The sequence below is a fragment of the Nicotiana tabacum genome, chromosome 13 (genome assembly GCF_000715075.1).
Source record: "Nicotiana tabacum cultivar K326 chromosome 13, ASM71507v2, whole genome shotgun sequence".
In the NCBI taxonomy this organism is placed as follows: domain Eukaryota; kingdom Viridiplantae; phylum Streptophyta; class Magnoliopsida; order Solanales; family Solanaceae; genus Nicotiana; species Nicotiana tabacum.
This window is the reverse complement of record NC_134092.1, coordinates 114,345,076-114,370,226: the sequence shown is the minus strand read 5'-3', so window position 1 is coordinate 114,370,226 and position 25,151 is coordinate 114,345,076. Positions and strand designations below refer to the sequence as shown.

At 41.8% G+C, this 25,151-nt stretch overlaps 1 protein-coding gene across 1 annotated transcript; it reads right to left on the bottom strand.

Moving 5' to 3' along the window:
* Positions 1 to 7,259: 7,259 nt before the first annotated feature.
* LOC107759212 (putative pectinesterase/pectinesterase inhibitor 51) lies at positions 7,260 to 17,227 on the bottom strand. The gene is made up of 2 exons (XM_075228340.1): positions 16,120 to 17,227; positions 7,260 to 8,347 (listed from the first exon to the last, which is right to left on the bottom strand). Exons 1-2 carry the CDS (start codon positions 17,072 to 17,074, stop codon positions 7,662 to 7,664), a joined length of 1,641 nt encoding a protein of 546 aa, XP_075084441.1. The 5' UTR covers positions 17,075 to 17,227; the 3' UTR covers positions 7,260 to 7,661.
* Between the last annotated feature and the right edge of the window lie 7,924 nt (positions 17,228 to 25,151).

Genomic DNA, 25,151 nt, shown 5'->3' with positions numbered 1-25,151 from the left:
GTCCATCCGAATTTCATTGTACCCGCAATAGGCATCGAGAAAGCTGAGTATCTCATGCCCGGTTGTCGCGTCGATCATCCGATCTATGTTAGGCAAAGGAAAAGAATCCGTGGGGCATGCCTCATTTAGATCTTTGTAGTCTACACATATTCTTAGCTTATTCCCCTTTTTAGGCACTACCACTACTTTAGGTAACCAGTCCGGGTATTTAACTTCCCGAATGGACCCTATTTTAAGGAGTTTGGATACCTCGTCCTTGATAAATGCATGCTTGAACTCAGAATGTGGTCTCCTATTCTGCTTAATCGGATGGAACTTTGGGTCTAAACTCAGCTTGTGATTGGTTACTTCCAGTGGGATCCATATCATATCAAGATGGGACCAAGAGAAACAGTCTATGTTAGCTTTAAGAAAATTAATGAGTTTTTTTCCTAAGCTCGGGAGTTAACCCCATGCCTAGGTATACCTTTTGATCCGGTAGGTGTTCGATCAATATGACTTTCTCCAACTCCTCGACTATCGATTTGGCGGCGGCGGTATCATCAGGAGCTATGAATGATCTCAGAACTCCATAATCATCCTCCTCATCTACTACACATTCTTCCGGTTCGGTCGAGACCAGCATCGGTGATTGCTATTTAATTTCTTCATTTCTTGTCGGCTCTGTGTTCCTTGATGTCTAAATCACATGCACCGGGATTACCTCGTCGACTGCGAACATTTCCATTACGGTCGGCTGCTCTCCGTAGACTGTCTTGACTCCTCCCGGTGTAGGGAACTTCAGTGCCTGGTGTAAGGTTGAGGGTACCACCCTCATGTTGTGAACCCACGGCCTTTTGAATAGGGCGTTGTACCTCATGTCCTCTTAGATTACGTAGAACCTTGTCTCTTGGATCGTCCCGGCGGTGTTCACCAACAGGGTTATCTCCCCTTTAGTAGTTTCGCATCCCATGTTAAATCCGTTCAACACCCGAACTGCCGACACTATTTGGTCCTATAACCCCAACTGTTCTACGACCCTCGATCTGATGATGTTGGCCGAGCTACCTGGATCAATCAACACATGTTTAACTCGAGATTTATTGATAAGCACAGATATTACCAGCGCATCATTGTGTGGTTGCAAGATGCCCTCGGCATCCTCATCGCTGAACGAAATGGTTACCTCCGGGACATAGTCTCGGGTGCATTTTTCCCTTGTGATAGATACTTTAGTACGCTTTATTATTGGCCCTTGAGGGATATCGACCCCTCCAATGATCATGTAGATGACGTGCTGAGGCTCCTCTTATTCGGCTTGTCTGTTGGCGTCCCTGTTCCTGAAGTGGGTTTTGGCCCGATCACTTAAAAATTCTCGGAGGTGCCCGTTATTGAATAAATGGGAAACTTCTTCTCTCAATTGTCGGAAATCCTCGGTCATGTGGCCATGAGTGTCATGATACTTATACATCAAGTTAGGATCTCTTTGGGTAGGGTCGGACTACAATAATCGGGGCCACTTGATTTCCTCGATGCACCCGATGGCTGATACGATGCTGGCCGCATCAACATTGAAGTTGTATTCTGACAATCTTGGTGCTTCTCTACCCCCGAGGGCCTGTCGAAAACATTTTTGCTCATTAGACCTCGGCTACTGGGCCCTCGATAGCCTCTCTTTTCATTCCTTTTGGGATGAAGCCCATACCCATTTCCCCTTCAGTCCATGTTGTATGGTTGGTACCGATCCGGGACCGGCATGGCTCATGATCGACCAGTCTCATAGACCTGTTGTCGGCCCTGATGGGGTAAACAGATCCAGAAGGGGCTTCGAGTTCATCCTCCTCTACTCTAATCTTCGACTGGTACCTGTTGCGGACGTTGGCCCAAGTTACTGCCAGGTACTATACCAAGCTTTGTTTTAGATGCTGTGAAGCCAAGGAGATTCGGGGATTAAGTCATTGGGTAAACGCCTGAACGGCCCAATTATCTGCGACCGGAGGAGGGTCCATCCGTTCTATCTGGAACCTCGACACGAATTTCATGAGTATCTCGTTGTCTCTTTGTTTAACCTTGAAAAGGTCCAACTTTCTGGTCTCGACCTTGATGGCCCCGGCATGGGCCTTCACGAAAGCATATGCAAGCATAGCAAATGAGTTAATGGAATTTGGGGTTAAGTTGTGATACCATATCATTGATCCTTTGGACAAAGTTTCCCCAAATGTTTTCAGTAACACCGACTCGATTTCATCATTTTCCAAGTCGCTCCCTTTGATCGTGCATGTATAGGAGGTTACATGCTCATTCGGATCCATGGTGCCATTATATTTTGGAATATCAAGCATACGAAACCTCTTTGGGATCAGTTTCGGTGCCGCGCTCGGAGGGAAGGGCTTCTCGATAAATTTCTTGGAATCCGGCCCTTTTAATATCGGGGGTGCTCCAGGGATTTGATCGACCCTGGAATTGTATGTTTCCGCCTTCTTGTCATTGGCCTCAATTTTATTTTTACCTGATTCTACCCGCTTCGTTAATGCTTCAAGCATTTTCATTATTTCGGGATTGACCCCGGACTCAGCTTCACCCAGTCTCTCGGTGATCTGCTCATTCCTTCGGATGTTCTCCCGGGATGGTTCGGGCTAAACTCTGCTGGGGGCGTGACTTTGATTTTGCAGCTGCGCTATCGCCACCTGTTGAGCCTGCAACATTTTGAAGATTAACCGTAGGCTAACCCCATCGCCTTCGCCTTAGGACGCTTCTCGAGCCGGGGTCCCTCGCGAATGTTGTTTTCGGGATCAATTGTGAGATTGACATCGATGGCCACCTGTGAGTTAGCATCGACTGGATCGACAACTGGGACTCCGTTGGGATCAGCAAGAGGTACCTCGTTGCTACCAGATTGTTGTTTTCGCCATGATGGCCAGACTCAGTGTCAATGTTCAAATGGGCAGACTGAGAATTTGACATTTTTAAACTGACCTGAAATTAAGACTTTAAAGAACAAGCGTAAAATAGAGTGTGTTATGGAGATTTGTATTAAATCACCACTATTATCCTTAGCCCCACGGTGAGCGCCAAACTGCTTACCCTTAAAATGGATAACAATTGAATTTATCCGCGGTTTTAAGGATATGCGGATTGATTCAACACAAATAATCAAGAATATTAGATAAACTAGTTAAAGACTAAACAACCAATTGTAATGTTATGGTCCTGCTCGAACATAGGTTGAACAGTAGTTTTGCCCGATCAGACCCTTGGTTCGAAGTCAATCGTGAGTAAAGAACAATAGTAAAGTAAGAACTTTGCTATAGCTAGAAGGCAGAAAAATGAATATGTATTGTCTTGATATGCGTCTTACAATATGTGTTATCAAAGAACAACTTTCACTTTATATAGTAGGAGAGTTTCATCCCTAGCACAAGTTTAAAAAAGATAAAAATCTCCCTTTCTCGCTAATTACTGATCCGTAACTGACATCGGGCGGGATCTGCGTTGTGATATCCGGTTAGCTACGGATATCACGGCCCTTTGTTAGTCGTGCGTAACCGTTTGTCATATCTCCCGAGGTCCTAGAGCTCGTTTCGGGTCCGGGGAGCGTTGCTTTATCACGCCCGATGATGAGCCGATTGTTCATCTTTTACGGATCTTGATACGAAAGGCTCCAAGCCTCGATTTTAATCTCTTGTGTTTGTGCCCTCCTTCCATCTTCTTCACCGGAAAATCGGGGTATGCATTGCCCCGATTTTACCCGTATACAGAATTTGAAATATATTATGAATCAATCAATAATAAACACAAATAAACTATGATAAACCAATATCCACTTGCATAATAATTTAGCAAAAAAGTAAACAAGTCTAGATCATGTGGTTCTGTGATGTTAATGCAATAAATTAATGTATTTTATTATAATCAATATCGCCAGTTGAGTAAAGCTTTATTAGTATTTCAATCCTAAAACTATTCGCCTAAGTGCCATAATGGTAAGGCAATATTATTCTTCAATCTCATAATTTTGTGCACTTTGTTTAGTTAGAGGCCCCTTTCCCCATGTAATATTTTTGTAACAGAAAAAAATGGAAAGTTATGCTTCACATGTTGCCTTTTCTTTTATGCCAATCAATTAGCTTCTGAAGCAGCCTACATGTATAGTGTTACACAATTTGAATTTTATGAGTTCTATTAGAATAACAGCATTAGGTATTAGTTAATTTTGAATTAACTGAATTTTGAATTTAATTTTTATATATAATTAATAAATTTCTTCGTATAAATACAAGGTTTGAACTCCGAACGCCGGCCGAACTCTTATGTCGGCTACTAGCTCCGCCCCTGCATGTAATTATCAAATTAAGTTACACGCAATATGTGCACTCGATGTTTGAATCAAGAAAATTTAATATAAGGCGTGTGTCTTATATATAACCATATTTAAGTGATATTTTTAATTTATAATAACTCTTATGATTAAATTGTATAGTTTTATGTGTAAATGTCGAGTGCATAGACGTATACATTTTTTCTCACCTCATAGTTATTATCTTCACTTTAATTGTTTTTACTATCTACTCCATCGCCTCTGCGCCCATCTGCCTATGATATGATAGAGAAGTAGCTTCAGCTAAAGGGCTGAAAATGCAGGAGAAAGATCTTTTGTAATAAATGTCACAACACAAATATTGCTCCGGTGTCCATCGTAGTCCTTCAGTTTGGGTCGTGATATATATATATATATATATAAACTCGCAAAAAATGTACATGTTTTGGTTTTAAAATTTTGATTCTGTTATTTCGTAATAGGAGGTAAGGAACTTTAACCAGTCTTTGGTTGAACGGGCATATGACTTCTATCAGACATTAAACTATCATGAAGTAAGTATTATGCTTATTATTTACATCAGAAACTATCCATTTTTCCTTGGTTCTTGACATGGTCCATAGGAGTTCTATCGCAAATTAAACACGTAAAAGTAGCAGTCAAATGACCTTCTTCGAATATATATATATATATATATATATATATATATATATATATATATATATATATATTCTTTTTGCTAGCAAATAGAATTAGACCCAAAGTTGGCAATTGGCCTTTTACTGATGGCTTCAAATGTAGTTCCAAAAATTAAAAACTAAGAACCAAAGGTTAGCAAGTAAAATCCAACTCAATTACCACGTAAGGATGTAATGGATGGTTAAGATTTATTTACTTTTAAATATAAGTTTTGGTTTCGAGTCATGAAAATTGAGAATTATTTGGTAGGAACAGTAGCCCCTTAAGACGAAATCTTGGCCAATTGGCCTATTACTGATGGCTTCAAATGCACTGCTAAAAAGTAAAAACCGCAAGTAAAATCCAACTTAATTACCATAGAAGGGTGTAGTAGATGGATGGCATTCATTTACCATTAATCAAAGTTTTGGGTTCGGGTCATGAAAATTGATAACATTCTGGTCGAAACTGCTTGACCTCCTTAATGGGTGATGTAAACCTGGATTAATTGAAAACATAAAAGTTCATTGGAGCATAATAGTTAAAGTGGTTTATATTCTTCCTCATTATGAATTTTTAAAAGGAATAATCATATTTTGATGCATAGAAGTAGGGGTGTACAGAGAAAACCGATAAACCACCAAACCGATCCGAGTCAAACCGGAAAAAAAATCCGATGTGATTTGGTTTGATTTGGTTTGGTATTGGAAAATAAAACCCGACCATAATTGGTTTGGTTTGGTTTTAACTAAAAAAAGTCAAACCGAAACCAAACCAACCCGATAGTACATTTATATAATTTTTAAAAATATTTTATACATATAAATATTTATTGTAATGTAATTTATAAATATTTCTTAAACTTTTTCACAGTTTTATCTTTTAACGTATTATTTCAAGTTTAGACTTAACATTCTAGAATGGTAAATAAATTTTATAGCCCATAAATATAGTAACTCAAACAAAGTTCAAATCAATACTAATGCTAACAAAAGAAATTCAATTCAATACTAGGAATGACAATAGTGTTGGATAATTATTTTAGTTTTACATTGGTTTATAATGAAAATGCATAACTTAGTTTATCTTTTTCTTTAGTGCTTAGTTATGTAATTAATATTAGTACTTATTAGCTATACTTATTTTAGCATGACCTATATAGTATTTTTAGATTATGTTAATTTTCATTATGGCTTATTAATTAGCAATATTTGTTTTATGTAATTTTATTATTCTATCTTTGTTATTAAATATTTTAGTATAATGCTATGACTTATCTTATATTATTGTGTTAGTTTTTTTGGAAAACACATTATATAATTGTATTTTACTAGGACTTAAGAAATATTTGGAGTACAAGCTACATATTTTATGCTATGAAGACTTTACCGGAAAAAGACCCGAAAACTCGAAAAAATCCGAAAAACCAGAGAAAAACCGAGATTGAAAAATCCGACTTTGTTGGTTTGATTTGGTTTATAAATTTAAAAATCTGACACCATTGGTTTGGTTTGATAATTAAAAAATCCGAACCAATCCGGCCTATGTACACCCCTACATAGAAGAATTAGATCTTTTACAGCTTGTTTGGAGGTTGTTACTTGTTGTATTGTATCGTACTGTTACTTTAAATACAATATTTGTTTTGATTGTTATTTAAATTTTATTGTATCGTACTGTTAAATCCGTCATTACGTAACGACGAAAAGTGTCACTTTATGTAACGACCGATTTGGTGTGGTCGCGTCGTTACCTTATTTTTTGCTCTCATCTTGTCCTTCCTTATTATTAAATAATTATATTTTATCTTTTAACCTACCTTTTTATATAATAATTCTACCTCGTACCTTATATTTTTCTTTATAATATTACAAATTTTTTCTTCATATTGTTATTGCATGAAATCATGAAACGACGACAAACAATACAATCTATCCAAACATTGTATATATCAAAACGATACAATACAATACAATACAATACTATATGATATATTATGAAAGGATATATAACAATCATCCAAACAAACTGTTAGAGTTTTAGTATCTCAATACGTTAAATAATACTCTCTCCGTTTCAATTTATGTGAACCTATTTGACTGGGCACGGAGTTTAAGAAAAAAGAGAAGACTTTTGAACTTGTAAAAATGAGGCACATATATTTTGTGTGGCTATAAATCGTTGCATAAAGGTAAATTATTTCCAAATAAGGAAAGATGTCATTCTTTTTGGCACGGACTAAAAAGGAAATAGATTCACATAAATTGAATCGGAGGGAGTAGAGTACACTAAAGTTCAGTAGTCTAATTGAAAAAAAATTGCAGGTTGCAAGTATTATAAGTCAATGACAATAGGATCTAGCTCATTATTTTCTTCACAAAACTTGCAACACTTCAACAACTTCGGAAAAATGTAAACTTCTACAATATGTCACATCTCTAGTAGTACATACAAGTAATTGAAACACCAGACAATGTGGTAACAAACACCTAACTCCTTTAATTTTGTCAATAACAAGAGCTCCAGGAACTATATGTCATGACAGAATTAATTTAAAACTCTTGGCTAGATATATCTTACATTGAAATTTTTAATTTTATCGCAAGTGTACAAGAGGTTGATGTTCTGTAATCACATTCAACGATATTGAGCTTGACTTACTATGTACATTTAACATACAAGTTAATCAAGAAGACGTAGAAATCCACTGATCCCCTTGAATGAAATTTTGTACAGAGTAAGAGTTAACATGTTCACCTGGGATTTGGCTACTCCATGGCACTCGTCCTGCTGTATTAGCTCCGGCACCAGTATTTCTATATTCTCCATAGTAAAGTGTACTCAACGCGAAATCACCGTTCCAAGGCAACCACCCATCAGCTGAAACAAGGGCCTCCAAAGTACATTCTATAAAGACAGTCCGCGAATACTCCTTCCACGGCCTGCCCAGATAATTCTTGTGCACCTCCGGCTTCTTGTAGTACAATGCCATGTATTTGTCTGTTCCATTGATCAGACAATTTTGGAAGACAAAGCCAGTTGACTGTGCAGGGTCTATCCTGCCATGAGCAGTCACAGGATTTGTCTCTCCCTCTTCGGGAAGGAGTTGCCGAGGTGCGATTAGGATGTCACATTCTTGGAAGAAAGCAGCAGAGTTCCCAAAAATGAAGTCTACATTGCCTTGGATACGGCAGGACTTGTAGTATTGGCGCAATGTATGGGTGTACAGGGTGTCCTGATTGCCGATGAATTCACAGTTCTCTATAATTGAAAGATCACTGTCGGATCGGAATGCCACTGCTTGGAAGGCATTTGGACCTGCTGTATTTTGGAAGGTGATACCGCTGGCCATGAATCCATCACCAGCAACTCCTGTTTTAGGAGTAATACAAACGTTAGAACTATTCAAAACTACAACAGTTCATCAAATAATATGTCTGCAGCAGCAAATGGTGATCTGCAGATTTTACCATCACTTTAGATTTTGTTTTCACTACCTACTTCCAATATCAAGCAGCTTGAACAATAACATAGAAGTCTTAATTACAATAGCTTGATTTTGTTCTTCAATCAAGCTATTTCACTCCCTAGCAGTGTCAAAGCTTTAGTGAAGAATGATCACAGTGTTTAAATTATGTTCACTTTAGAATTAGAACCAAAAAGGGACAATTTTTATTTGATAATGGTTAATCACTTCTGTCAACTCTTAGAAGTACTACTGATATCTCTAAGTACTAGGGATGTCAAATGGGCGGGTTGGGTCGATTTTGGGCGAGTCAAAATAAGTTGAGTCAATAATTTGGTGGGTCAAATGAACTGCCCAAAAGTTACTTGGGCTAAGATGGGTTGTGTCAAGATGGGCTAAAATTTGGATCATTGTCCAATCCACCAAACTCTTATCAAACTTTACTTAATATGTAGTATTGCTTTCTTATGAATTGTATAATTACTAAATAAGATTTTTTTTTCCATTTGTTATGGTCATGTATAACATATCAAACAAAAAAAATTATTTCTAAAATATTTTGGCTAAGTTACTCATAGATCAATTTGGGTTAAGAATCAGCCCAACTTTAAATAGGTTGAAATGTGTTTGGGTCAAGATAGACTGAGTTCAATAAATGAGTGGGTCAATAACCAGCCCAACCTTGGACGGGTTGGGCAAGTCATTTGGGTTTGGGCCAAATTTGATAGCCCTCTTTCAATCTCTATTTTGTTGTGCTTTCAGAATGTACAAGAATGATAGCTCTCATTCTCCATATAATACTGAAGTCTAAGGTTTATGCCCTCATATATGTAATTTTTTGGATAATTATATAGATAGGTAGGAGTCCGCCAAACCCCCCATCACCACAAATCAGTATAGCCTGGATGTTGGCTTCAAAAAAATAAAAATAAAAATAAAGGGTTACACCAAATGCAATGATTTTGCACTTTGCAAGTCCTATACCATCATGCTCTCTGTTTGGCATAGGCAGATTTATGACTTAAACTTGATGTATTCTAATCTTCTAATTTTCACATATAATATTTATGTTTCATGTTGTCCGAAAATATGGGTTACCCCATAAGTTCTGTCATGGGCGGCTTTCCAACCATGCCCCATGACCCCTTGGACGCGCCCCGTGGTGTCCTGGCCAGCCTCCCAACGCCCGTCGCCACGGTCGGCCCCGTAGTCTCGGCAGCTCCAAGTGACAAGCGCGCATGTGCCTCTGTCGCCCCACCGATAGCCATCGCCAGCGCCCAGCCACAGGCAGATGCCAACAGCGCCGCGCGCGTGGACAATGCCGCGCGCGCAGACCCTGATGCTAAAGACAAAGTTGCTGCCAACGGACTTGTTGTTGCTTTGTAGAAGACTAAGTCATTTTCATTGTAAATATAGAGTAGTTTTGCTGCATTTTCTTCAAGTGTGATTTTCCAGCTTTCATAGGTCTAGTCATGTAACTTTGGTTTATTTTTTTTAAGCATTATTAAGGGGGACCAAGCAATCAAAACTTTCAAGCAAGCAAACAATTCTCTGTACTGGTGTCTCTCCCCCCCGACACCGTCTTGTTTTTCTATAATAGCTTTCATTCAATGCAATCAAACTTTCTTTCATTCTCAATTCTCTTTTCTGCTCTCTTTCAATTGCTCATGACATTGGTTTTCCCGTACGGCACTGACAATCTAGTCTAGCGTACGGAGGGGACCTCAGTTGGCGGACAACAACCGTACTGACATCGGTTGCTTAGCCTTACGTCGCCCTTCCAAGGAACTTCAGGAAGGCGTCGCGTAACAGTTGGTATCAGAGCTTAGGCTCGACATCGGACGAGGGATTATATTGCAATTACCACCATTTCTGACCATGGTGAATTATGGGGATCGCATCGCGACCCTTGAGGGAATGGTTGACGCATTACAGCCCATCGTGGAAATGGTGCCCGATCTAAAGACCAGCCTAGTGCAAAGGTTGGACGACCTGGACCGCAGACTCATCCAGGCCGAAGTTGACATAGAAAATATCAGTCGCGACTCTGAAGGAGACCGGCAAACGGCAGCCACAGAGGCAGCTGAAATTTTTGGTAAATTTGAGGTCCTCCAGCAGGAGCGTGCCGAGGATTTAGCCAACAGGGAACAAGAGGCAGACAGGGTGACTGCCATACAACAAACTATAGACAACTTGACAGGGCAGCTCAACGTTGTCAATGCTGCTTTACAAGGCCTACTTCGAGGAGGCGGAAACCAATTTGGGGGTGGTGTGAACCTCGCCCCTATGGCACAAAAACTGAAAATTTCTGAGCCAAAGCCATACAGTGGAGCTCGGAATGCCAAAGAAGTGAAAAATTTCATTTTCGACATCGAGCAATACTTCGATGCCGTGGGAGGCCTAGAAGAAGCTAAGAAGGTAGCAACTGCTGCCATGTATATTCAGGGTGATGCCAAACTCTGGTGGCGGGTGAAGTACGAAGCCATCAAGGCTGGTGAAGATGCCCTCGAGACATGGGCGGAACTGAAGGCAGCCATACGCCTACAGTTCTTCCCCGAAAATGTTGAGTACAATGCCAGGAGAAAGTTGCGGGAGCTCCGCCAGACCAAATCAGTGTGAGATTACGTGCGGGAATTCTCCGCGCTCATGCTGAACATCCGTGACATGGGGGACAAAGACAAACTCTTCACCTTCATGGAAGGGTTGAAACCTTATGCCCGGATGGAGTTGCAGAGACAAAAGGTAGACACGTTGCCTAAGGCAATCCAAGCCGCAGAGTGCCTTGGGGATTACCAAGTGGAAGCCCGGAAGGATAGGCCTCAACAGCCTGTCCGAGGAGGATACAAAGGGGGCCAGCCAAACACTTGTGGCCCTAGCAGAAGTGGAGGAGACCGGAGTGCACCCAAATCTAAGGCTCCCTCTTCAGGCAGTACTAGTGCTGCATCTAACAACAATGATCGGGGGAGGAAGCCCCCCTCAAGATGTCGTCATTGCGGCGGACCACATTGGAATAATGAATGCCCACATGCACAGATGAACGCCCATCAAGGTTTTGAGGATGGGACGGATGACGACGTCGATGATGCGGACCAGATCGAGCCAGTAGGTGCATTCAATACAATTGTTGGCTCCATTTCTGAGCCCCTTAATGGGAACCAGTGCCGTTATCCGCAAGAAGAAGGACCCCTGTCCAATTGCCAGGAAAGGAAAAAAGAAGGCGAATGAGAGGACTCCTCCTCATCAAGAGAGGACCTTAATGTTCGTTGACATGAAGGTAAATGGCAAGCCTATTCGGGCAATGATAGACACGGGTGCCACCCACAACTACTTAGCCTCGACTCAGGTGGAGCGCCTTGGACTAGTTGTAGGAAAGGGCAAAGGTCGTGTGAAGGCTATCAACTCACCACCTCAACCAGTGGGTGGAATAGCCAAAGAAGTACCAGTGAAGCTTGGCCCTTATGAAGGAAAGTTCAACCTGCGCGTAGTGATCATAGATGACTTTGAGTTAATAGTGGGGTTGGAATTCCTGAGACAGACCAATACCATGCCCGCACCGTATGCAGACATGCTACTGATGATGGGAGCAAATGGGGCCAAGCCCTGCATTATTCCGTGCATTCCCATGAAGATGGCAGCCGAGAACATCTCGGCCTTGCAGTTGAAGAAGGGTAAAAAGACATGAACCCACGTTCCTGGCTACCCTCTGCATGGAAGATATAGAACGCTCCTGGGTCCCATTCCTGCACCCGTGAAGGAGTTACTTCTGGAATTTGAAGACATCATGCCACAAGACATGCCAAAGCGTCTTCCGCCTAGGCGAACTGTGGACCATGAGATTGAGTTGGTGCCGGGTGCGAAGCCACCTGCCCGGGCGCCATACAGAATGTCACAACCCGAACTCACCGAGCTTCGGAGACAATTGACGGAAATGCTAGACACAGGGATCATTGTGCCCTCCAAGTCCCCATACGGGTCCCCTGTGCTATTCCAAAAGAAACATGATGGTAGTTTACGACTCTGCGTGGATTACCGGGCTCTAAACAAAATCACCGTGAAAAACAAGTACCCTATTCCGCTAATGGCAGACTTGTTTGATAGACTGGGTGGTGCGACGGTATTCACCAAAATAGACCTGAGGACAGGTTATTGGCAAGTTCGGATTGCAGATGGTGATGAGCACAAGACGACCTGTGTGACAAGATATGGGTCGTACGACTTCCTGGTTATGCCCTTTGGCTTGACTAACGCGCCAGCCACATTTTGCACCTTGATGAACCAAGTCTTCCGAGAATACATTGATGAATTCGTCGTGGTTTATTTGGATGACATTGTGGTATATAGCCAGACACTGGAAGAACACCTGGAGCATTTGCGGAAGGTCCTAGCCCGATTGCGGGAGCACGAATTATATGCGAAGCTATCCAAGTGCTCCTTTGCTCAGAAACAAATTGACTTCCCCGGACATGTCATCGAGGAAGGGAGGATCAAGATGGACCAGCAGAAGATTCAGGCCATTACAGAATGGCCACCTCTTCAGGATATACATGCCTTGAGGTCGTTCCTTGGTCTATGCAACTTCTATCGGCGTTTTGTGAAAAGTTACTCCCTCATTGCAGTGCCGCTGACAGAACTTCTCAAGAAGGCCACCCCGTGGGATTGGGGCCCCAAGCGGGCAGAGGCCTTCGACGCATTGAAGATGGCTATGTCTAGTAGCCCAGTCTTGGCCCTCCCTGAGTTGGCCAAACCATTCGAAGTGCAAACGGATGCCTCCGACTATGCACTTGGTAGAGTATTGCTACAAGAAGGGCATCCCGTAGCGTACGAGAGCCGGAAACTGAAGGATGCAGAGCGGCGCTATGCCGCCCATGAGAAAGAATTATTGGCTGTCGTTCATTGCTTACGCCTTTGGAGGCATTATCTACTGGGAGCCCCATTCGTGGTCAAGACAGACAACACAGCCGTTAGCCATTTCATGACCCAACCAAAGCTGAATGGTCGACAGGCTAGGTGGCAGGAACTCCTAGCGGAATTTCACTTCAACCTGGAGTACCGAAGTGGAAAGACCAATCATGTTGCTGATGCACTCAGTCGGAGAGCTGATCTAGCATCGATGTGTGTACTCGCCGCCCTAAAGGGAAGCGAAGTAACCACCACCATAAAAGACCAGATACAGGATCTACTCATCAAGGATCCTGCTGCACAGTATTTGGTTGATTTGGTAGGACAGGGCAAGACTCGCCAGTTCTACACCGAAGATGGTTTCCTGAAGATGAAAGGGAACCGACTTTATGTTCCTAAAGGAGGAGATCTGCGACGGGCTCTTCTTGCAGAATGCCACGATACTTTGTGGGCCGGTCATCCCGGCGAGGAACGCACCATGGCATTACTTCGCCGTGCATATTATTGGCCTCAAATGGTCGATGACGTCACTCAGTATGTGAAGACTTGTCTAGTATGCCAAGTAGATAAGTCAGACCGCTTGACGCAGGTAGGGCTCTTGGAACCACTAGCTGTCCCAAAAAGACCTTGGGAAAGTGTTTCCCTGGACTTCATCACCGGATTGCCCAAGGTCGGAGATCTCACAACTATCTTGGTTGTGGTGGATCGGTTTTCCAAGTATGCTACCTTTATAGCAGCCCCACAATATATATCAGCAGAAGATACAGCTCGACTATTCTTCTCTCATGTCGTCAAATATTGGGGCTTACCTAAAGACATTGTTAGTGATCGCGACTCACGCTTCACTAGCAATTTTTGGACCCAACTCTTTAAGTGCCTCGGGTCAAAATTGAGTCATAGCTCAAGTTTTCATCCGCAATCTGATGGCCAGACGGAGCGATTCAATGGCATGCTAGAGGAATATCTCCGGCACTTTGTGAGCGGATCGCAGAAGAATTGGGTGAAGCTTCTGGATGCTGCTCAACTGTGTTTCAATTCACAAAAGAGCTCAAGTACCAACAAAAGCGCTTTTGAAATTGTTACCGGACAGCAACCGCTAGCTTCTCAAAAGAATGGAAGCAAAATTTGGAAATAGTGCGTAGCTATCTTGTCAAAGCCCAAAAGCGGATGAAGAGGCATGCTGATCAGAATCGCCGCTTTGTTGAATACCAGGTGGGAGACAAAGTGATGGTCAAAATCCCAAAGCGGTACTTGTTTGCAGGGGTCCATGACCCGCGCCTATTGCAAAAATATATTGGACCCTTGTCCATTGAAAGGCGCATTGGGAAAGTTGCATACCGGGTGGATACCATCCTGTTTTCCATGTCAGTCTCCTGAAACCTATATGGAGGATCCTTCACGAAGCCAACTCACAATACTAAGTATTCGAGGCCCCAATTCAACCGGGAAAAGGCGTGCTGAAGCTATTCTTGATAATCGAGTGATTCACGCCTCAAGAAAAGATCACCAGGAGTTCTTGGTGAAATGGCAGGGATGTGATGCAGAGGAGAATACTTGGGAGAGGGGAACAAACCTCAAAACCTACAAGAGCCTGATTGATGATTACTTTGCAAGGAAGGCGCCGAAGACGTCGCCAACTCAGGTGGGGGAGAATGTCATGGGCGGCTTTCCAACCATGCCCCATGACCCCTTGGACGCGCCCCGTGGCGTCCTGGCCAGCCTCCCAACGCCCGTCGCCACGGTCGGCCCCGTGGTCTCGGCAGCTCCAAGTGACAAGCGCGCATGTGCCTCTGTCGCCCCACCGATAGCCATCACCAGCGCCCAGCCACAGGCAGATGCCAACAGCGCCGCACGCGTAGACAATGCCGCGCGCGCAGACCCTGATGCTAAAGACAAAGTTGCTGCCAACGGACTTGTTGTTGCTTTGTAGAAGACTAAGTCCTTTTCATTGTAAATATAGAGTAGTTTTGCTGCATTTTCTTTAAGTGTGATTTTTCAGCTTTCATAGGTCTAGTCATGTAACTTTGGTTTATTTTTTTTAAGCATTATTAAGGGGGACCAAGCAATCAAAACTTTCAAGCAAGCAAACAATTCTCTGTACTGGTGTCTCTCCCCCCCCGACACCGTCTTGTTTTTCTGTAATAGCTTTCATTTAATGCAATCAAGCTTTCTTTCATTCTCAATTCTCTTTTCTGCTCTCTTTCAATTGCTCATGACATTGGTTTTCCCGTACGGCACTGACAATCTAGTCTAGCATATGGAGGGGACCTCAGTTGGCGGACAGCAACCGTACTGACATCGGTTGCTTAGCCTTACGTCGCCCTTCCAAGGAATTTCAAGAAGGCGCCGCGTAACATAACAGTTCATGTGAACCCGTACCACAAAGGCTACATCCGCCTTGCTGCTTGGAACAAGGCCATACATAGGGGCAATGGAGAAGTAAGAAAACTAAGCGCGAAAGAAAAATTAGCCTAAACAACTCGTGAACATCATTGGCGCTTGGAGATGCATTCATTCAGTGGCCAAGCAGCAAGAGTCATCGTTTTAAAAAAAAAAATATTTCTATTTATGCAGAAATTTACGCTCATTTTACAAAATAACACACACAAAAAGAAGTCTAGCTACTATAGGAGCAATTCTGTCCAACCGTTACTTGGCTTGTTTCCAAAGAGATGTTAAAAAAATCAACTTTTGTACAGTCCAAAATAGAGAGAAAGAATTTTGTTATTAAAACATATAAAGATTTGTAATTATTAAACTGATCCAATAAATCACTTACCGACAGTTGCAGTCTCATAAGTGTTGATCCCATTAATACCAACACTCAAGGAACCTGTAATGACTGTTTTGCCCATGCCATCACCCAAAAATACCACATTCTTCTTCTCAAACGGGACCCGAACTATCTCATCATACAACCCGGATTTGATCCATATCACAAACTTCCGGGTCAGCCCATTATTTGGTGCAGCATTCACCGCCTCCTGCACTGTCTTATAGTCACAGCCTCCTTCCTTGCACACTGTTACATCCGGTTTCAACCCGAAAGGCACCCCACCCTTTACATCATGACCCGACCCGTCTAAACCCGAACCTTCCCAAAACCCGTCTCGTTCTGTTTTGGGCGGGGCCCATGACCCGGTATCGGCCCCGTAAATGTCGTAGTTCACCAGCATACCCAATGCGTTGCTGCTGTACCCGATCAAGGAGTTCAAAAACGAGATGGTTTTGTCCACCTGTAAGGTTTCGTTAACGCGTTTTGCAACGGACCAGCAGTCGTACTGGTAAATCATCACGGCGCTCATCCATGCACGTGCGTCCTTTATCTTGCCACGTGTCAATGCCTGAGCCGTTTGCCCGACCCGATTATCCGAGTACCCGAGAACCTCAATACCGATCCTCACTAAGTCCGTAAGGTTCTGATTCCCTGCGGACGCGTCCATGATTGCATTCACCATGTCTATCGCCTCGGCGTTGTTTTGTGAAACGACTTTAACGGCGGATTGAATGATTAACGGCGTCGTCAGCTCAGACGGCAAGTGGCTGGAGTCCATTAAAACGGACTCGCATGTTAGTGGGTCCCGAGAAGCCTTGCAAGCTCCTCGGATTTTAGCCGCAATTGACGGCGTCGTAGATGACTCCGGCGAATTCCGCTGGTGGTGACGAGCACCGACGGAGGAGATTGAAAAGAAGAGAAGTATGGAGAGGACTGTTAGAGTAAAAAACGAAGCCATTGAAATGAAAAAGAAACTTAAAGTTTCGAAATGATGAGGTTTTTACAGGTTTTCTGCTCTGCAACATGGTGGTGCCGTTTTTATACAAAATAGTGTCTGTAAAAATTCGCAAATATACCGGAAAATTTGACAAGATATTTGATTTACAGTGGGAACAGCTCTTCTAGGACGAAATCTTAATTTATATTCACGGTTAAATTTATCTGAAGCTAATTTTTTTTAGTTCGTGCATAAAAGAGTGACTCATTTTCGGAAATAATTTATCTTTATACAATGATTTATAACCACATAAAATATATGTGCCTCATTTTATATCATAAATTTCGAACTCTTTTCTTTTTTTAAAGCTCTATGCTCAGTTAAATAAATTCACATAAACTGAAATAGACGTGTATTAAAATATGACGAGTATGAAAACAAACAATTCATATATATCAAGGCAGTGACAGAGCTAGACATCAAAGTATGGATTCAGACTAATCTAGTAATTTTAGTCAAAATTTTATATTGTCTTAAAAAATCAATGTAATATATACAAATTATTAATTCAAAAACCTAATAACTTAAAAGAATTAAAATCTTAAACTCATTAGTTTTAAATTCTAGCTCCGCGCCTATGCATAGTCAATAAGATGCATTGAGGATCAAGATAAAAGCATTTTGATAGATTTTCTATTCTTAAATATTTGTATAGAAGTTTATATACGTTAAACTTATGGTTTAAAAGTTTCTTTTTGTTTTTGATTTTCTTTTTGAAGGGAAAAATGTGCATATTTGACTCATTAAACAATATCACTTTAAAGCATGGGAAGCTCTTGTACAAAATTTCATAATGAGTAGTAGTATTATTGACCCTCAAATTCGACTAGCATGTGACACATCAAAAATCCAATCCGTATACGGGTGACATCAGGGATATAACGTACACCCCGATTTCTCGGTGAATAAAATGAAGTGAGGGCATGAACATAAGAGATTGAAATCGAAGCTATGAACTCTCTGTATCGGGGCCCGTGAAAAGTTAACGAAGTGCTCGCCATCATACCTGATAAAACGACGTACCACCCCGGACTCGGGACGAGTCCTGAAACTTCGGAAAGCATAATGAACAGTTGTAGGCGACGGATAGAGGGTCATGATATCCGTAACCAACCGGATATCACGGCACGGATCTCGCTCGATAGCGGTTACAGATCAGTAATTAATGAGAAAAGGAAGATTTTTACCTTTTTTAGACTTGTACTAGGGATGAAACTCTCCTATATAAAGGGGAGGTTTTTCATTCTTTGAGGGCACATTGTAACACGCAAACCAAGGCAATATAAATTTATTTTTCTATTTTCTAGCTATTGTAAAGTTCTTACTTCATTGTTTGCTCTTCATTCATAATTGGCTTCGAGCTAAGGGTCTGATCGAGGGCAAAACCATTGTTCAATCTAAGTTCGAGCTGGGCCGTAACATTACATTTGATTTGATTATTCATTTTATCTTTAACTCATTTATCTAATATTCTTGAGTATTTATATTGAATCAATCTACATATCTTTAAAACCGCGTACAAATTTAATTGTTATCCGTTTTAAGGTAAACAGTTTGACGCCCACTGTTGGGCTAAGGATAATAGTGGTGGTTTGATACAAATCTCCATAACACATTTTATTTTACGCTTGTTCTTTAAAGTCTTAATTTCATGTCAGCTTAAAAATGTCAAATTCTCAGTCTGCCCACTTGAACATTGACGTTGAGTTTGACCATTATGGCGAAAACAATAATCTGGTACTTAGCAATAAGGTGCCCCAAACGGATGCCAATGGAGTCCCAGTTGCCGATCCGGTCGATGTCAACTCACAGGTGGATATCGACGTTAATCTGCCAACTGATATCGAAAATAGCATTTGCGGAGGACCCTGACCAACAACTCGAGAAGCACCTGAAGGCGAAGGTAATGGGGTAAGCCCGCGACTAATTTTGAAATATTGCAGGCTCAGCAGGCGGCGATAGCACAACTATAGAATCAAGGCCACGCCCCTAGCAGGGTCGAGCTCGAACAATCCTGGGAAAGCACCCGAAGAAACGAACAAACCACCGAGAGACCGGGTGAAGCCGAGCATGGGGTCAACCCCGAGATAATGAAAATGCTTGAAGCATTAACGAAGTGGGTGGAATCAGGTGAGAAAAGAATTAAGGCAAATGACAAGAAGGTGGAAAATTCCAGGGTCGATCAAATCACGAGAGCACCCCCGATATTGAAAGAGCCGAATTCCAAGAAATTTATCCAAAAGCCTTTTCTCTCAGAGCACGACACCAAAGCTGATCCCGAAGAGGTTTCGTGTGCCCGATATTCCAAAATATAACGGAACCACGAATCCAACTGAGGTTGTGACCTCCTATACATGCGCCATCAAAGGGAACGACTTGGAAGATGATGAAATCGAGTCGGTGTTACTGAAGAAATTCAGGGAGACTTTGTCAAAAGGAGCAATAATATGGTATCACAACTTACCCCAAAATTTCATTGACTCGTTTTCTATGTTTGCAGATGCTTTTGTGAAGGCCCATGTCGGGGCCATCAAGGTCGAGACCAAAAAATCGGACATTTTCAAGGTTAAACAAAGAGATAACGAGATGCTCAGGGAGTTCGTGTCAAGGTTTCAGATGGAACGGATGGACCTGCCTCCGATTGCAAATGATTGGGTCGTTCAGGCATTCACTCATGGACTTAACCCCCAAAGCTCCTTGGCTTCACAACTGCTAAAACAAAATTTGGTAGAGTACCCGGCGGTAACTTGGGCCGACGTCCATAATAGGTACCAGTCAAAGATCAGAGTCCAGGACGACCACCTCGGAGCCCATTTTGGATTTATTTATCCTATTAGGGCCGACAACAGATCTAAGAGAGTCGTCGATCATGAGCCAAGGTCGGTCCGGGATCGGTACCAACTATACAGTGTGGACCGAAGGGGAAATGAGTCCGGGCATCACCCTACAAGGAACGAAAAGAGAAGCAATTGAGGGCCCAGTAGCTGAGGTCTGATGAGCAAAAATGGTTTCGACAGGTCGCTCGGGGTAGGGAAGCGCCAAGATTATCAGATTATAACTTCAACGTTGACACTGCCAGCATCTTATCGGCCATCGGGTGCATCAAGAAAACCAAGTGGCCTCAGCCATTACAGTCCGACCCTACCTAAAGAGATCCTAACTTGATGTGTAAGAATCATGGCACTCATGTCCACAGGACCGAGGATTGCCGACAATTGAGAGAAGAAGTTGCCTGGTTATTCAATAATAGGCAACTCCGAGAATTTTCGAGTGATCGAGCCAAAAACCACTTCAGGAATAGGGACGCCAATAAACAGACCGAACAAAAGGAGCCTTAGCATGTCATCAACATGATCATTGGAGGGGTCGATGTCCCCTAAGGGCCAATGATAAAGCGCACTAAAGTATCTATCAGAAGGAAAAAATGCACCCGAGATTATGTCCCGGAGGGAATCATTTCGTTCAGCGATGAGGATGCCAAGGGCTTCGTATAACCTCACAATGATGTTGCAATATCCTTTCTTGTCAATAAATCTCAAATTAAATATGTGTTGATTGATCCAGGTAGCTTGGCCAACATCATTAAATCAAGGGTCGTAAAGGAGTTGGGGTTACAGAACCAAATAGTGTCGGCAGTCGAGGTGTTGAACGGATTTAACATGGCATGTGAAACCACTAAAGGAGAGATGACGTTGCCGGTGAACACCGTCGGGACGATTTAAGAGATAAAGTTCTACGTTATCGAAGGGGACATGAGGTATAATGCTCTATTTGGAAGGCCATGGGTTCACAACATGAGGGCGGTACCCTCGACCTTACACCATGCGTTTAAATTCCCTACACCGGGAGGAATCAAGACGGTCAATGGAGAGCACCCGGCTGCAAAGGAGATGTTTTTGATCGGCGAGGTAATCCTGGTGCCCGCAGTTTTTACGTCAAGGAACGCGAAGTCGGCCAAGGAAGAAACTAAATAGCAATCACTGATGTCGGTCTCGGTCGAACCGGAGAAACGGGGGATAGATGAGGAGGAAGATTACGGAGTCCCGAGATTGTTCATAGCTCCAGATGACACCGATGCCACTAAATCAATGGTCGAGGAGTTGGAGAAAGTCCTACTAATCGAACACCTACCAGATCGAAAGATATACCTGGGCACTGGGTTAATTCCTGAACTCAGGAATAAACTCATTGATTTTCTTAAAGCTAACATAGGTTATTTTGCTTGGTCCCATCTTGACATGATAAGGATCCCACCGGAGGTGACCATTCATAAGATGAGTTTAGACCCGAAGTTCCATCTGGTTAAACAGAAGAGGAGGCCACAGTCTGAGGTCAAGCATGCGTTCATCAAGGACGAGGTATCCAAACTCCTTAAAATAGGGTACATCCGGGTGGTTAAATACACCGACTGGTTAGCTAACGTAGTGGTAGTACCTAAATAAGGGAATAAGCTAAGAATGTGTGTAGATTAAAAAGATCTAAACAAGGCATGCCCTAAAGATTCTTTCCCGTTGCCTAACATCGATCGGATGATCGAAGCGGCGGCCGGGCACGAGATACTCAGTTTTCTCGATGCCTATTCCAAGTATAACCAAATTCGGATGAGACTCGGAAGATCAAGAAAAGACTCTTTTCATCACTAAATTTGGCACTTACTGTTATAATGTAATGCCGTTTGGATTAAAGAATGCCGAAGCCACCTATCAACGCCTAGTAAACCGTATGTTCGAAGGACAGATAGGAAAATCAATGGAAGTTTATATTGACGACATGTTAGTCAAGTCCTTGTGAGTAGAGGACTATTTGAGACATTTGTATGAGACCTTCGACATACTGCAGAAATATAATATGAAAATTCCTCGGGTTCATGGTATCCAATCGGGGAATCGAGATCAACCCCGACAAAATCAAATCCATAGAGGACAAAAAGATTTAGAAACTATATAGTTCAAACAATTCAAAATAAGCTTTAGAAACTACCCACGAGTGAAAAAGATTTAATCTTTAATGATTTTGAAAAAAGTCAACCTTAGGCTCGCTTAATCAAAACTCGAGATTCGGACCAAAACCTAATTACCCATTCACCCCCGAGTCTAATTATGTGATTAGTTTTGAAATCTGACTTCAATTTGAGGTCTAAATCTCAATTTCTCAAAATCTCCAATTTTTCCTAAAATCCCTAATTTTTATCATGAAGAGGCATAGATTAAAGGTTAGAAATCAATAGGTGACAAACACAAAACACACACTTAAATTATGCTCGCTAATCAAAGATAGTATAGTGTAATATCGTATCCGCATGGATTATATTTAAACAGTATTCTAGCTTGATTGCTATCCAGGAGGATCAAAAATTGAGATTTATATGATTAAGAATTGAAATTAACTAAGAATATAAAGCTATTGACTAGTGACTATCGAGACAAGGAATAAGCAAATAAGGTTATCAGTGGGAGAAGATAGGGTTTTGACAGGATAGGTGCAAGATAATTGTTCGGGATCTAACTCTAGATAATTCACTTCCAATGTTCAAGTGAGTCTCTCGAATTCACTCTATTATTAGTTCAAACGTTCAGCAGAAACTCCTCTCTCGATGAAGTCTTAACCTCACGAGATGAACCAATTAAGCACTATGATGATATGCAAGAATGCGTAATGGATTGATCTTTAGGAATACCTCTTTCGATTATTCTCCTAACTAGGTTTAATCAACGATTTAACTAGCCTCTTTCGATTACTTAGAAGAATCTATGAACTCAACCAACAATATAATGTAAAGATATCATAAGTTATGCCCCTCTTGATTACATGAACTAGTGAATATAGATACAAAAATTAAATCTTCCACAATGATTCAATACATAAAACTAGAGTTATAATCCACAAACATCAATACACCAAATCCGTCAAACCCTAAAGGGAACTACTCCATAGACATGGAGAAATTCATCACAAATATAATTAAAGTATAGAAAAACATAGATTCGATATAAACTCGGGTCATGAGTGAGGAAGGAATGATGAAATCCTTGTACTTGTATTCTCCCAACTCCTCTTTAGCTTCCTTAGGTCGAAAGTATGTCAAAAGTCCCCTCAAAATTTTGTTTTTGGTGTATTTAAGCCGTCTCAAAAACAAACCCGGACAAAACTACCCTTTCCTAGACGAAATAGGAAATCACTCTGACATTTTCCTACTACCGTGTCGCACCCCGCGCCGCCCCATGCGGCATGCTTGTGGGGAAATCCAAAGAGCTTGGCAAAATCATATCAGACCAACTTTTGCACTACCGCATCGTGCCTCGTGGCGCCACATTAGTGAGGATTTTCAGAGAGTAGATTTTTTTTCACTTTGCAAGAATTTTGCACTAGTGCCCCGCGCGCCGCTACGCATGGCACAGAGCGGTAGTGCAATTTTCCCAGAGTAATTTTGTTTTCTCACCTTTTGACATCCAAACTTGGCCCTCGGCCCCCGAACGTGATTCCGACTTAATTTCTTGGGCTTTTACTTAGATTTTAAAGTTTCAACTTGTTCAAATTAGCTCCAAATTATCTTAATAGCTCAGAATCATTTCCTATAAGGCATATAACACATAATAAGTGCACTTCACTATTATTTGATCTCAAATACAAGTAAAATGCAGTAATTAGAGTGTAAACTATAACTAAAATACGTGATTCTAGCCTACATCAATGGGTGTTTATGGAAATGGAAGAAAATGAGTTAAAATCTGCTAACCTATGAAATGGGGATGAAGTTTCTCTTCAAAATCGCCTCTAGGACGAGCTCAAACTTGGAAATGGTGAAAAATGGGTTAAATCCCGATTTTTACAAGTTTTGAAGACTGCGTGTCAGGTGTTCATCGTGTTCGTGAGACACTTTACGTGATCACGAAGCAGCAGCGGCCAAAGGCCTTCACGTTCGCTAGCCAGCCTTCCCGTTGGCGATCCAGATGTCGCATTCGTGAGGAGTAACGGCTAAGCTCCCTTCCCAGGCCCCATAACCCTACACGTTCGCGAGAGTCTGGTCGCGTTCGTGATGGGTAAACCTCCCAAGCCATCGCGTTCACGACCAAGACATCGCGTTCGCGATGAAGAAGTGTCACGACCCAAGCTGATGGGCTGTGACGAGTTCCCGAGTGCTACCTATCAAACACCCCTAAGCATATGTCTAAGATATAAACATGAAATAAGTGTAGGACATGCCTAACGTCTGAAAATAAACTACTAATTCATATGAACAACATACGTGGGAAACTATGCCCAAACAATATACATACATATATATATATATACGGTAGGGCGAGCCGAAAAGGCCACATACTATCCAAATATACATGACTGTCTATAGACCTCTAACAGAGTGTACAAATATATAGAGGACGGGACTGGGCCCCATCATACCCATATGTATACAAAAGTATCGTACCAAAACTCTATAACAGCTCCGGATCAAATGGAGCACACCAACTCTCGCTGAGCAAGGATCCTAAGATGGGGGACCGTCAGCATGTCTACCTGCACCTGCGGCATGAAACGCAAGCCTCCAGGCAATAGGGGCTTCAGTACGATATATGTACCGAGTATGTAAGGCATAAAAAATAGTATATAATAGACATGAAAGAAACATGGAGTAAAGAACTCAACCTGTAAGTCTGAATAGCTCTGTGAATCATGAAAATATTTATAATGTCATGCGTATGCGTATAAATGTCATATCATGCATAGGTATATGCGTACATAACATCATCAAGCCTCTGAGGGCATCCCATCATATCATCTCAGCCTCTGTGGGCAAAATCATAAACGTATACCAACTGATGAGGTGGTGGTGGTGCGTATATAACGCCATAACCTTTCCCCATATCCCATATATATATATATATATATATATATATATATATATATATATATAAATATACGTGTATATAACGCCATCTGGTCATGGGTCAATATACATGTATAAATGAATGCAATGCATAAGGAAGTAAGTCAATAAGATCTCTTGGAATGTTATAAAATCAATATGTCTTCGGATAAA

Excerpts from the sequence above, each read along its gene's own strand:
- LOC107759212 (XM_075228340.1), bottom strand. The coding sequence starts at position 17,074 with ATGGCTTCGTTTTTTACTCTAACAGTCCTCTCCATACTTCTCTTCTTT. Across the intron at positions 8,348-16,119 it reads TTATGAGACTGCAACTGTCG|GAGTTGCTGGTGATGGATTC; the intron begins GTAAGTGATTTA and ends CTCCTAAAACAG.